General features: G+C 37.6%; 2 protein-coding genes across 4 annotated transcripts; one reads left to right on the top strand and one right to left on the bottom strand.

The window, feature by feature from the left end:
- Nucleotides 1-1654: 1654 nt before the first annotated feature.
- On the top strand, nt 1655-4458 carry LOC110941415 (ELMO domain-containing protein C). Of its 3 annotated transcripts, none has more exons than XM_022183049.2 (10): nt 1655-1920; nt 2001-2150; nt 2448-2557; nt 2666-2734; nt 2861-2976; nt 3059-3113; nt 3541-3661; nt 3755-3802; nt 3910-4004; nt 4106-4458. In XM_022183049.2, the coding sequence occupies exons 2-10, from the start codon at nt 2066-2068 to the stop codon at nt 4205-4207; spliced, it is 801 nt and encodes a 266-aa protein (XP_022038741.1). In that variant the 5' UTR covers nt 1655-1920; nt 2001-2065; the 3' UTR covers nt 4208-4458. The 3 variants fall into 3 exon arrangements, with proteins under 3 accessions (XP_022038741.1, XP_035844500.1, XP_022038742.1); XM_035988607.1 differs by having other exon boundaries at nt 1656-1920; nt 2463-2557; XM_022183050.2 differs by having other exon boundaries at nt 1681-1915.
- Nucleotides 4459-5194: 736 nt separating this feature from the next.
- LOC110941417 (F-box/FBD/LRR-repeat protein At5g22660) lies at nt 5195-7126 on the bottom strand. Its single transcript, XM_022183051.2, has 3 exons — nt 6080-7126; nt 5674-5838; nt 5195-5580 (listed from the first exon to the last, which is right to left on the bottom strand). Exons 1-3 carry the CDS (start codon nt 7025-7027, stop codon nt 5314-5316), a joined length of 1380 nt encoding a protein of 459 aa, XP_022038743.1. The 5' UTR covers nt 7028-7126; the 3' UTR covers nt 5195-5313.
- Between the last annotated feature and the right edge of the window lie 7562 nt (nt 7127-14688).

Genomic DNA, 14688 nt, shown 5'->3' with positions numbered 1-14688 from the left:
CAGTGGCGAAGCTTGAGATTTCTAATCGGGAGGTCGAAAACGTATATACCTAAAAAAATTATAAAACCGGAGGGTCGAAAATGTATATGCCTAAAAAATTCTATATGAAAACTACATACCAGACACTACTCAACGAAAAGTTCGAGGGTCGGGCGCCCCCTGACCCCTTCTATCCTCCACCCCTACTTGCTATATAATACTTTTATTGGTTTTAACTACAATAATGGTTATTTATTTAGGATTAATTGGAGCCAATTAAGTCATTTATGACTACTAGCAGAGTACGTACATAACTTGTAGTGCTCGGGCCTCCTCTGATTCTCCACACATGTGTCTTTAATTTAAAATCACACAATAAAATTTTACTTTTAATATAAGTCTCATGTAAAATCTTATATTCTCAGAATATATTTTCATGAAAATACCAAGTCATTTTCAAACCATAACATGATTTTAGTTATTATCATTTTCAAAAATTGTTTATTTGTTACACATAAAAATGTCACTCGTAAACCCGTGAAAGTCTCCGAATAGATTTGTTACCAAACCTATCACATTTAACTCAAATAAAATCCACAGGTCTAAAAACCGGACCTCAATATATATATCTTAGCAAACCGTAGTAACATGAAACATCCTACAAAGTGCAATGTAACATGACTACCAATCAAAAGTGACGTGTCAACGACAATTACGCTATGCCCTTAGACGGGCTCACATCTCTTTAGCAATGACATGTAATAATACCGAATATAAATATCAGTGACCTTGTGTGAGTTAGATCATTCAATCTGTCTCACGTTAGGGGTGGTCACATGAACAATTCCCAGATCAACCAATTTCAAAACTTGCTTCTCAACCTCATTTTTAAGAGCTATAACCATACAACTAGTTTATTTATTCTTTTTCTATTTTCTTAAAAATGTTTTCCTTAAACTCATCGATGCCCCACCCAATTCGTCCAAGTTTTATCTTTATGTTTTAGTCGTAGTACATGGAAAAATACATCCACTAAAAATCAAATAATAATGTTATTAAATAATTAAACAAAAATATATAGTTATTTTAAAGTTGTAATCTCCGTACCTCAAAACCTTCGCCCTCTCTCTATCAATAAAAGAGTTAAATGTGATTTTATTCCCTATGGTTTAGGTTATTTTATCAGTTTAGTCCAAAAGTTTTATTTTTCTTCTGTGGGTCTAAAAAGGTTTCACCGTTATCATTTTAGTTCACTGGGTCAACTTTATCAATTATTTTTGTTAACAAGAATGAAAATTCAGTCATTTTATATGGCCGAATTTCCTTTCTAGTTAACAGAATTACATATAAAATAACCGAATTGCCCTTCTCGTTAACATAAAAAATGGATGAAGTTGACCTAGTGGACTAAAATAGCAACGGTAAAACCTTTTTAGACCCACAGATGAAAAATAAAACATTTGGACTAAACTGAAAAAATAGTCCAAACCACAGGGACTAAAATGAAATGAAATCTTTGAACTAAACTAGAAAAATTCATAGGACTAAAATGACATTTAAGTCTCAATAAAATATACACACTATACATATATGTATAAATATATAGATATAGAGAGAGAAAGAGACGATACTCCTCCCTAACCTAACAGACGAGATGGCCACCAACAAACGAACAAAGAAGTGAAAGAACATGTACATATATAAATATAAATTTTAAATATATAATCGATATATATAGAAAGAGAAGGTAGTGAGAGAATCATAACCATCATCAATCCTCTCTTCCTTCCTGTATATATTTCAATACACACAACAATATAATCAACGAAAGAAAGAAAAAGAAAGAGCTTCATTTCACTTCCATTGTATTCCCCTTACACCTTTAGATCCAGTAAAACCCTAAAGAACCTCTGCATTTCCCCTCAAGAATCACTTCGTAAGGTTTGTTAATGTATTGATTCTTGATTTATTATGCTTTTTTGTACCAATTTTGATCGGTGTTATTTCTTGATTTGAATTAGGTTTTGTTAGTTGGTTGCTAATGGTGGAAATGAAGGTGAATTAGTGTGATTGTTTGTTAGTAATAATGGAGGATAGAGGTGGATCATTTGTTGCCGTTAGAAGAATTTCACATAGTCTTGACAGAGGCAATACTTGCAATACAGCTTCAGGTATATTATGAATATCACTCATCTTTTAAATTCATTCTAATTTTAGAAATATGTTCCTCTGCCATGAGTTAATTAATTTGTAGAAATCCAGATCTGTTTCAATTAAATTTTTTAATGATTGCTTTAGTTGATGTAATGATGATATAATTAATGTGAAAACTTATAATCAAATCGAGTAATCCGTTGCTGCTTTTGTTATTATGTGATTAACTGTTTAAACCGTCGTGTAGCGATAAACCCTAACTTGTGTAAGACTTATTACCTTAATTTTGACCAATGTTTCTCATATATGTGCAGCTGAGGTTGTTGCAGGCTCAGCAGCATGGCTTGGCAGAGGCCTCTCGTGTGTTTGCGTTCAGGGGCGTGAAGGCGATTCACGCCCCTCGTTTGATTTGACTCCTGCTCAGGTAAGATCTTATGCATTATAGCCCGATTGTGTACAAATGAGTTATGGCTTATGATGTTATTTATAGGCATAGTAATCTGATTTTCGGTGTTTTATTTGGCATTGACAGGAACATTGCTTACAAAGGCTGCAAACCCGTTTAGACATAGCCTATGATGGTTCGATTCCAGAACATCAGGTACATTATGTGTCTTGTGGATATCTGTTTTGTTAGATAAAACGCACGTTATGGATGTTTGTAAGTTTTGAAAAGAGGGATTGGTGATTTGATATTTCCATTTTTGCAATTTTATCGGTGTTTTAGGAAGCATTGAGGGCGTTATGGAAGGCTGCATTTCCTGAAGAGGAACTTCGTGATATAATTTCTGAACAATGGAAGGAAATGGGTTGGCAAGGGAAAGATCCTTCAACTGATTTTCGGTAAATTTAAATTACATCTTTTTTTTAAATAAATGTAAAATTAATAGCATTAGCTAATTTAAGACTTTAAATTTTGTGACAGGGGTGGAGGGTTTATATCACTGGAGAACTTATTGTATTTTGCCAGGAATTTCCCAGTACTCTCTCTCTCTCTCTCATATGATACAATTATATTTGCATGAATATTTTATTTTTCCGAATATAATTTGGTAATGGTTTGTTTATTAGTTACTGTTAACGTTAATTATTAGAAGTATAAACTATACTTTTATATTATTATTTTTTGTATTTATATACTAGGTTTTAGTATTATTAGAATTATTAAGCATGGGTCAAAATTAGGAAAGTCAACCCTGGGTATAACCGTCATGATACATCGGTTCAGATTAGGATATATACACACACACATACATGTAAACGTATTCTGTGTGGTTGGCATTTGATTGAATGCAAATCCTTTCTTATGATACCCTGCGTATGATCCTATGAAGATGACGTTTTTTGATCTTGTTAATGGTTCTTACGTTTACATTTTTTGGTTTTAATTTGCTTCCATTTATGCAGAAATCATTCCAAGATCTTCTTAGAAAGCAGGAAGGTGTACGGGCCATGTGGGAATATCCTTTTGCTGTAGCTGGTGTGAACATTACATTCATGCTTATTCAAATGTTAGATCTCGAAGCAGGTTTGGTAGATTTATATATTAAAACTTTGTTCTAATAGTACACATTTTGCTATTTCGTTGTGTTTTTGGACTAATAATGTGTCGATTATGCAGTAAAACCTCAAAGTTTTGTGGGAGCAACATTCTTAAAGTTGCTTTCAGGTATACAATATGGTTAACCGTTCTGTCTAATTATTCTGTGTCTATACTGTTGTTTCTATATCCCCAGTTGGAGTTAACAATGTTTGATTTCTTGGTTTGCATGATAGAAAACGAATCGGCGTTTGATCTTCTTTATTGCATAACGTTCAAGCTAATGGATCATCAGTGGCTTGACATGCATGCTTCTTACATGGATTTCAACGTATGTGCTTTCTTTCTCATGTGATGATGTGAATTTGATCGACATAATGTGATTATTCGGATGATATATTTAATGTGTTTTTTTATCTATTGGGATTGCAGGCTGTGATGAAGTCAACACGTCGTCAGCTTGAACGAGAGCTTTTGCAAGAAGACATAACACGGCTTGAAGAGTTACCATCCTACAATCTACTTAGTCGATAGCGGTTAAATCTGTTTGATCTGACAACATTTTTAGCTACAAAGAGATTTTCACTATTTACTATGGGTAAAATGTGTTACTGCCACCTACTGCTTGATTTGGTTTCATTTTGTAAAAGAAAGCAAAAAGAAGAAACAGTGGTTTCATCTCGGTTTGAGAGTGGGTTGATTGTCTAATGAAGCTGAATGATGAATGTGCTACTAATCTTCTTGTGAGTGATCTTGTAAAATTATATGCCATCACTTGTTCCAGATTTTGACTTCTTTATTTAGATTCTGGGCTACGTCGCTCAGGCCCATTAATGGTTGGCCATTGATGATTGACCCATTAGGGTTGGGCCTAATCTCAGACAACATTCTGTTGTGTGACTTGTAGAGAACCATAATACATGGTACACGATGTGAATGTGAGCCATGATGCTTAAAACTGGCCATTAGCATTACAGTGACATCATCATAAGCATAACAAATCATTTACACAAATTATAAAGCCATGAAATAGTAGAAATGACACGAATTGGTTTACTCATCGATAGGGGTGCTAACGAGTCGAGTCGAGCCCAGCCCAAGCTTGACCAGGCTCGAGCTCGAGCTCGATTAACTTATGAGAGCTCGGGCTCGATTACTATCTATATATTAAATAAAAATAATATAAATAATAGACTTTTTAGGCTCGCGAGCTCGATAATTGAAGCTCGGGCTCGGGCTCGTTTACTAAATAAGCTTATTTTTAGGTTCGAGGTCGGCTTGTAAACAAGTTTGAATGAGCTCGGCTCGTTTACACTAAGGCTCGACGAGCCTAACGAGCTTCACATGCGAGGCTCTCGAGCTCGGGCTCGATAAACAAACGAGCTTTATTTTAGGCTCAAGCTCGGCTCGGGCTCGATAAGGCTCAGCTCGTTTCGAACTTTTTCTCGAGCCGATCTTGAGTAGCTTGAGAGCCGCTCGGCTCGTTTGCACCCCTACTCATTGATATTATGAAACTGAAAATGAAGGAAACATAGAGGTTGAGCATTGCAAAATCCAAATCCAACACGAGACCAAAAACTCTAGTTACGCCAGCCCAATTTGCAATGTTATACGCATCACTTACAGTTTATAAAAAAAACCTAGTCTTTTAAAAGAGTAATCAGTTTAACAGTTGAAGAAGCCTTGTAGAATTTCGAAACTTCCTTCATAGTCTCCGTTGACTTTTCATGGTAGTTGACTTTGTCACGCCAACTGAAAACCATTTCCTCCAACTCATTTCCATGTTCCAGTAAAAAACGAGCCATATCTACTTTCCGCTTTTCTCCATTGAACTCAAGAAACTCGACCCGTTTCAAATGACAAGCTAAGAATTCATCAAACTTCAATACTTCGGGCCATAAAATTTCCTGGATCATCAAACAAAAGCATACGTTGAGATGTTTCAAGATTAAGATACACAAAAAATATCATTATTTGGGATGGGAAGAATGTGCATGCACCTCTTCAACAATCAAATGGAAAGACTCCAGATTGGGACAACATCTGAGGATCCGCATGACTACAGTCATGGTGTAGTGTTCGATTGTTGTGGATATCTCCAATGTCTTCAGATTCGGAAGAGACGTCGGGAAAGCTCCATGCGCGTCACGTGCGAGACTAATGACCTATGATAATGACACTAAAATTATTAATTTTATATCTTAGAGCTTATGTTCTAATCTTAGGCTTCATAGAGTCTTCTATTCATTGGTCCTCTGTGGTGTTTCGTTTAATTTGCCCGCTGGTCATGGTTTATAAAAAAAAAGTAATCTAAGATCCTGAAGTTGACGACATATTCTTAAGCAACCTTGCTTACTGCATATAGACGAACGAAAAACAACGCAAATAACATGAATATGTTTGTACCTTAAGGGAAAAAAGGTTGAGAGACAAAGATTCCACATGAGAAACTCCTGCAAACAACTGACATATGTTGGCACCAATTGATCCAAATAAAGATACCGTACCATCAGGGTAAATCACAGCTTTCTTCAAGGAGTCTAGGTTTTCAAATGAAAATGCATCCGCCGAGTGACCTGCATACTCGAAAAACACCAGTTTCGGGCAACATATCTGAAGGCAGAAACACAAGCCATCGTTATCAGACGAACTACCATAACCAAACCTTTTGGCATAGGTACCTATCGTCCAATTGTGAATTCTCAGAGACTTGAGATTTAGGCATGAAATACAAAGATTTTTATTTGTGTACGAGAAGCAGTCAATCAAACTCAAATCCTCAAGCAATGGGCAGCTTTTAAAAAACTCTTGTACTGAATTGCGGTCTAATAACTCAATACTGTTGAGTTGAAGAACCCTAAGTGCCGGAAAACCAGTGACAGCAGGCAACCTTAAACGACATGAATACAAAAACAACCTTAATACCTCCAATGAATCGCATGTTACCAGGCTATGGGGCAACTTGATAACCTCACCATCAACCCTAGAGCAAAAGGTCAAGTCAAGTAATTTGACTTTTCGCATAACTGCGGCATGAATCCATTGCCCTACCGTCGACATATCGTAGTAATTTTCACAACATAAACGAAAGCTCTCCAGATCTAGGGTTTGGTCTACCAAAATCCGTTTCACAAACTCTTTGAATTCATTCCTTTTAGAATTTGTTAGTATTCGAGTGCAATCTAAGTCTAGAGATGGAAGTGAAGTCCACAGATACCTCCATCGTGTCGACAGAATGCTTGTTCGAACTGCTTCTTCGGTAGTCGGAAGACCTGAAAGGATCAACTGGAGAATATGATCCGGCAAGTTGTTGATCATATCGACCACCTCATTTTCGCCTTTTGATTTCTTCATGCTTCTTTCTGTTGATTTGGTGAGATCGAAATCGCCTACACGTTTCCCGCCAATACTGAACTTTATGACATCAACACTTGGGTTTTCTCCCTCTCATGTCAAGACTATCCATCTCAATCTATATATATTTTTGAATAAAAAAATCCAATTCAATCGCAACAATATATTCAGAGAATCTTATAAAACATTAAATTATTGAGTTTGAATAAAAAAGATCTAATTCAATCGCAATATATTTTGAATCTTATAAAACATTAAATTATTGAGTAAATTATAATTTGCGTCTATATGCTTTAACGGTAGAGCCATGTTGAGTCCCCGAATGAAATTGTTGGATGCATGAGTCCCTGAGTTATAAAAAGCACTATATTCTGAGTCCAAAAAGCTAACGTGGTTAGTATTTGTCGTTAGAGATGGGCATAATCGGGTATTTTGGATACCCGGAACCAGGTACTACCTGTACCCGGGTACACTGAGGAACCGGGTCCGGGTTGAACCCGGGTAAAAGTAAAAAAAATGGAACCGATGTAACCGGTTACGGATATTGTCGAACTGGGTTCGGGTATAGTTTGAAACCAGGTACGTCGGGTACTGATAGGAACCGGTTCTGTCGGGTACTTTCAAATCAAAAGCTGCAGAACACTGTTTGGAACCGGTTCCAACGGATATATGACCGTTGGAAACCGATTTTATATTAAAAGATTGTTTTTTTTCCTATAAAACCCCAAATTTTCACCCTTCACTCACATTATTACCCAAGTTGTTCATTACACCTTCAATTACTCGTTTACTACTCCAAAACTTCATCAAACGAAGAGAGAATGACATGCAACGAAGAAGTTGTGATGGTTTTGGAAACCAAACGAAACCTGACTATTTGGAAGCACTTTGACTTGTGTTTGATGACCGACAACCATGAAATGGCTAGGTGCAAGGGTTGTGGAAAGTTTATGAAAACGGCCGCCAACTCCACTCTAAAGAAACACACCGAACGCCATTGCCTCGTGACGAAGGCAAAAAACGAGAAATGTGAAGGATCCGGTTCTTCAAATGTTTAGGTTGTTGTTGTTGTTGGATTTATATGTATGGGTTCGATAAGTCAACGCTGCTGACCGAGCTATGACCTGTAAGAGTTACACCTTGGGCAACGAACATTAAATCCATTTAACTCGATTAACTGGTGATCACGAACAATTAACGGAACGAAATATATCATTATCTAGAATAATTATATATCCAGGAGAAACGGAATTTATTATTTATACGGGTTATAAATAATATAACGTTTAATTACTTATTTAATTAAACTTCGTTTTCCGGGCTTCGTATCACGTCTAGGCTTGAACTTATTATATTGGGCTTTGAAGCCTAAGAGATAATTAGGGATGTTAACCTAAATATATTACTATATATATTTAATTAGTCATCATCCTTAAGGTTGACCATAAGTCTCTGCCGTAATCACAAAAAGGCAAAAGAATTCTTATTCTTTTTGTTTTTGTGAGATCATCACAAAAGGGAAACAAAGGGCTGCCGCCACTCACAGAAGAAAAAAAAGTGCCGCCCCTTTTATGCTTTGTGAATTGCGATCATCGTAAGTATAAGCCGATTTGCTTGTGCTAGCACTTGTTCGTTGTACCTCGGTGTCTTACACGGTTAATTATTAACCACACGGTATATTTAATCTCATCGGTAGATTAATTATTTTATGTATCGTATTTGCATGTTTGTAACCATGATCCTGTTCGGTTCACTTTTGGTGTTGATAATTTATATTTATTCAGCTGCGTTTTCATTAATTATATATTTAGTTAATAAAATATGTCAAACCCGTTTTGATTAAAAGTAAAGTTGACACCACTGAATCCCAACAGTGGTATCAGAGCCACGCTTACAACATGCAAATCGGAATCGGTCCTTTTAACCGGTTATAGATCTCAAACTTTAACTTGTTTAAAGGTTCAGATCTAAATATTTCTTGGGCAAAAAGTTATTTGGTCAAAAGTTTTATTTGACCAAAAGATTGCTCACTTCAATATGATTGTGTTGAATATGTAAATCTGGCCGACCTCGTACTTGTATTTTTGTTACTGTTTTGTTTTATGGTTTTGGCCCACTTTGTGGTTCAAAGTTGTAATAGATTAGAGTTTCAATTCTTGTTATATTTTTATATTATAATATAAAGTTGAAGACCCGAAGACAAAACTGAAGACATTACAGGAATCAAGGAGGTGCTAAAGACAAGTAGATGCATAGGTCCATCCTTGTGGTTGTTTGTTACCCCGTGACCTAGTTTGGTCTTGCTATTTGGCTCTAGCAAGATAAAACAAAATGGCCTAAAGATTTACATATTTATTTTTTGCTATTATGGTTGCTTTTATCATATAAGGTGTTATATAACATACCAACCTAATACCAAACTTTTAAAATGTGTTTTAAAATGTTCACAATCAATTATAACAAGTTTTAAATTGATTTTTACAACTTGCAAATATTTGTTATAAAACAAATAGTTTATTTTAAAATAAATAATAACCATTATAGTTTTTGAAATTTAACAAGTTTTAACTTTCTAAAACTCATAACTTAATAGTTTTAAAACTATTAACTTTTAAATGGTTATGCAAGTCGCGACAAACTTAGTTTTAATAGATTATTTAAAATGAAGTGTCCTGAGAGATGAAAGGGTTCATCAAGATGTCACGACTAAATATGTACTAAAATTGGCTCTTACGACCCTATTTGGTAAATATTAAATTAACCCATAATTAAAATCAATAGTCTATGCCATCCTATCACAAGCTACACTTGGAACGTAAAAGCAAACCATCAGTGTTTGGAGCCACAACACCACACTTGATGTCTAGCATATCCTTCCAAGGTGCAAGGGTTTCATTGATACATCCGGCCCTTCCACAAGTACCTCTTTTAGGACGACTATTACTTTTTCTTTTCTCACCACATGCTCCAGCTGTCTCGAAAGTAGAAAGTCGGCATAGATGAGGCTAAACGTATCAATGCATAGACAAGAGTTGTCTTAGCGGCCTCATACTCGAGAGTTGTGCAATTCTCACAATTGACACTCGTTGTTAGTCTGCCTAGTCACTTACTAAAGTGCATGCCACAGCTGCCTTTACTACTGACATAGCCAGATACTCATTCCTTGTTCTAATTACTGTAATGGGTCATTAATTAAATAAGGAAATATACATCGAAAATACTAATTAAAATCTCTTTGCTTATGTAACAGATGTCTAATGAAAACAACTCCTTCGTTCTCAAGTCTATACTTGAAAAGGAAAAACTTAATAACACCAACTTTCTTGAATGGCACCGCAATCTGAGAATAGTTCTCAAGATGGCTAAAAAGCTATACATCTTAGATGGCCCAGTCCCTACCGAGCCTGAAAGTAACACTACTGCTGCTCGTAAGGCACTGGAAAAGCATAACGAAGATGCCATTGAGGTAGCCTGCCTTATGCAAGCCACCATGTCTCCTGAACTTCAGAAGAACATGGAAGATAAAGATGCTTATGACATGATCCAGCAACTGAAAGGCATGTTTTAGAAACAAGCCCGACAGGAGCGATATGACACCATGAAGCAGCTCATAAGCTGTAAAATGCAAGAAGGATCGTGTGTCAGTACTCATGGCTTAAGATGAAAGGGTACATTGACCAGATGAACAAACTTGGTTATCCCCTGCAAGATGAAATGGCAGCGGACTTCATCTTGAACTCTCTCCCTAGCTCATATGACCAGTTCATTATGAACTATAATATGAATGCTTGGGTGAAGACTGTGCCTGAGCTACATGGTATGCTCAAAACGGCCGAGATGAACATTCCACATAAAACCAACCAAGTTCTGATGGTCAAGTCTGGTGGTGTTAAGAAGCCCAACAACAAGAAAAGGGCTTATAACAACAAATGCAAGAAAATGGCTGTTGTTGCTGCCAAATCTGCCACCAACAACAAGCAGGTTGCTAAACCACACCCTCCCCAGGAGCGTCAGTGCTTTGAATGCAACCAAATGGGGCACTGGAAAAGGAACTGCCCACAGTATCTAGCCAAGCTGAAGGCGAACAAGGCCAACAACATTGGCACTTCTTCAGGTATTCTCATTTATGTTATTGAACTTTTTACTGTCTCCAGCAACACATGGGTATTTGATACCGGGTGTGGTTGTCACACCCCAACCGATGGCGGAATCATCGGGGTGCGGCACTAGGCGAATCAGATTGCTCAAGAGATTCATAACAACTATATTGCGATAATATTTATTACATTCGTTATCCCATACTAACAAATAATACAATCACGTATGTTATCACAGATTTCTTGTCCTCTCGAACAATACAAATCCGACAATCTAGATTTTAGGTGAGTTTCTAGACTTCCTAGCTTGATTTGAGTTAGCCTGCGATCTAACCTGCAACATACGTTAAAATAATGTCAATACAAAAGTATTGGCGAGTATACAGGTTTGATATATAATAGCATAATAGATTAAAAGTGTTGCGAATTTCCTACATACATAAACGGGATACCCGACATATATACTCACAAAACTGATACTACCAGCTAAGTCCTCGATGCTCGATTCTTCGATGGCATAACTAGACCCCGTCGGGCGCAATAGTACTATACTAGTCGTGGTAGGACATCGGGAGTACAAGTCCTAGCACATATGCAACTAGCATCACGTATAACTATGCACGTATGTCATTCGCAAGTGATAAATAGTTTTAGCATTGATGTGATTTTCGATAGAACGTATGTTACACCCAAAAATGCGATAAGCAAAAAGGGTTCAAGTATACTCACAGTGTGTATTTGACAAGTAAACACAATTTGATTTGGATCGATTGAGAGTACGTCTGAGTTACCCTGGTCACAGATTGTTAAGCGATGAGTAGCGCGTTAAATGGTGGTGAAAGGACCAAGGTTTGGAGGTTGATTCGTTTGGACATCGATACTTTGGGGCTCGTCCGGTCGGTTGACATGTCATCCGATCGGCTGATATGTTATCCGATCGGCTGACATGTTATCCGATCGGCTGACATGTTGTCCGATCGGCTGACATGTTGTCCGATCAGCTGACATGTTGTCCGATCGGTTGACATGTTGTCCGATCGGCTGACGTGCTGTCCGATCGGACGGTTGGAACTTGTTTGCTGTTCGTTTGGACAGCAGTCCGATCGGACGGCAATTCGTTCCAACATCCTGATTAAGTCACACTTGATGGGTTTGGAAATATTACGGGTGATTTGACTGAGATGGGGTGTCATTGTGTTAAACACTGAAATCCCAACAAATCCGACCCGTTCTAACGGCCGGGAACCACCCCGTTCTATCAGATCTGGCCGTTCTTGATGGTTTTCCCATGTTTAACCCGAAAACACACACACTTTGGCTAGATAACATAGATTTAGGTGAGATTTGTTATAAAAACATGCGAAACACCTAGATTCGAGCTCTTTATGGAAAAATGAGGTCACACTTTGAAGTTCATGTGAACTTATGATGACATCATCTTTAAAACACCTCAAATCCATAGGAATCACATAACTCCTTGATTAGAAGACATAGATTTAGATGAGATTCATGTAAAAAGGTATGGAAATCACTCAGATCCGAGTCGTTCTTCATGGGAAGACATCACTCTTGAAGTTCATAAGAACTCCATGGTGACATCACCCTAGAATGCCCAAAATCCAGGGATTTCACGGTTAAAAGTTGAGATTTAAAAAGTAGAAAGGTGTAGAACTGAATGTAGATTATAGAAGTACAAGATTTAGGTTGGAAACTTACAAGAATCGCGAGAAATCGAGAGAAAAGTGGGCTGGAACGTTTGGTCGAACGAGAGCAGTCACATCAAGTGTTCTTGATGTGACTGAGGGGTATTTATAGGCAAAAGAAGGGAAGGGAGGTGAAAGTGGTGCATTGGATCGGATGGCTGTCTGATCGGATGGCCTGTCCGATCGGCCGGCTGTCCGTTCGGATGGCTGTCCAGTCGGACGCCTCCGTCGAGTTGCGTTTTGGCGTTCCGTCTTGATTGTTAAGCGTTGCGATAGTTTTGGGTATTCGTCTTCATTCCTAATTATTATTTATTTATTTATTTATTTATTAATCACAAAAAGGGTCATATATACGTATCTATATTTCCAATCCTGCGATAATCGAGTTACGCGTGCCTTCGAGTGCGTTCTTCGATGTGATGTGTTGTGCCACAATGATTAACAGGGTACTACTCGCTTGTATTTCCATCATCGTCACGACGGCTGGAGGCATGGTACTCATCCGAAAGTCTTTGTTAGCGTTAATTGTTTACGTTTCGACACCTCACCGCTATTGAGGAGGGTAGAATAGGTCCTCACTCAACGTCATCGGGAGTGTTATTATTTGCGAAAATAGTTTTGTAATAGCGATAGAATATACGTAATTATTCGAATATACTGTGATATAGCGATGTATGCGATATAGTTACATTATGATCCGAATCTCTGGTGCTAGGCGTAACGAGTATATCGAGTAGTAACAACTCACGAAAGTGTGGGTTGTTACAATCTCCCCTGCTTTAGGAAATTTCGTCCCGAAATTAATCCACAAGAAAGGCCGTGAGAGTTAATGCGAATGAGAATAGCGATTACAAGTGTCAAAATAAGCGAGCGGTCGATAGAGAGTTACCATGCGAGAGCTTTGCGGAGACCAGCGTGAGCGACGGATAAATACTAGTCGAACAACCAAAAGCGATAACACTCACAAAAGCGATTCCAAAGCGTTTTTAAATTTACGAATAGTCGATTAATATTAGGAGAAACTTGTTTAAGAAAGATCTTCTCATGGCGTGGCGCTAACTGTATCGATGTCCACACCAGCGCTATGGGAAGGGTTTTTGTAAGTTTAGTAAAAGATTTTAAGTTATACCTTTTAAAAGAATTCGATGGTAAAATTTATTTAAGAAAACTCTCCTATAACGTGGGTTCTCGCTGAAACTCGATGTCGAACCATCGCTTTCGGAAAGATTTCTTTCTGTTATTGCAAAAGTTTTAAGGAAAACTGGGCTTATGAAACTTCCATTGGGCATGGAGCTACACTGATTCGATGTTTTCTCCACGTTGCATGGAAACTTCACTTGTCCAATGGTTTTAATAAAATTTTATAAAAATTGGTTTTCTTTAACAGTACGGGAAAATAATTTACATCGAGCCCCACTTGGCACTTTCCCACGAAAGTTTGTTAATATGATTAAAACACTTATATATAGGAAGTACCAGCGGCATATCCACCATGTTTTGCTCATATTACTTCTGTTTCGTGAGGCGGTGTCCCGTGTGCCGATAAGACACCGATAGAATTTCGTTTTCCTCGGTCCAAGCGATAGGATGTTAGACCGAGTCGAAGATAGAGGCGATTCGGATTGCAAACAAAGCGTTGATAGCGAGTGCGAGTAGTTCGATGACACAAAACATTGGTATGGCGTGTTTGGATAGACGGCGAGCGATACGCGATGGTGAATAATGCGATTTCGATTAGTTCCCACATGAAACCCACATGGCATGTTTCCACGGGAGTTCGCTAAGATGGCAAACACCACGTTTGTCCACATTAGTTTTGTCCCGTGAAGCGATGTCACGTGTACTAATACCACACAGACTG

This window comes from Helianthus annuus, chromosome 4 (assembly GCF_002127325.2).
Source record: "Helianthus annuus cultivar XRQ/B chromosome 4, HanXRQr2.0-SUNRISE, whole genome shotgun sequence".
Lineage (NCBI taxonomy): Eukaryota > Viridiplantae > Streptophyta > Magnoliopsida > Asterales > Asteraceae > Helianthus > Helianthus annuus.
This window is presented reverse-complemented; position numbering and strand designations above follow the sequence as displayed.

Bases quoted from the DNA above. Each gene is read 5' to 3' on its own strand.
- LOC110941415 (XM_022183049.2), top strand. From the start codon at position 2,066: ATGGAGGATAGAGGTGGATCATTTGTTGCCGTTAGAAGAATTTCACAT. The intron at 2,558-2,665 runs GTAAGATCTTAT...TGGCATTGACAG, and splicing joins TTGATTTGACTCCTGCTCAG to GAACATTGCTTACAAAGGCT. The intron at 3,803-3,909 runs GTATACAATATG...TTTGCATGATAG, and splicing joins ATTCTTAAAGTTGCTTTCAG to AAAACGAATCGGCGTTTGAT.
- LOC110941417 (XM_022183051.2), bottom strand. From the start codon at position 7,027: ATGAAGAAATCAAAAGGCGAAAATGAGGTGGTCGATATGATCAACAAC. The intron at 5,839-6,079 runs GTACAAACATAT...TCATTATCATAG, and splicing joins TCAACCTTTTTTCCCTTAAG to GTCATTAGTCTCGCACGTGA. The intron at 5,581-5,673 runs GTGCATGCACAT...TTGATGATCCAG, and splicing joins TCCATTTGATTGTTGAAGAG to GAAATTTTATGGCCCGAAGT.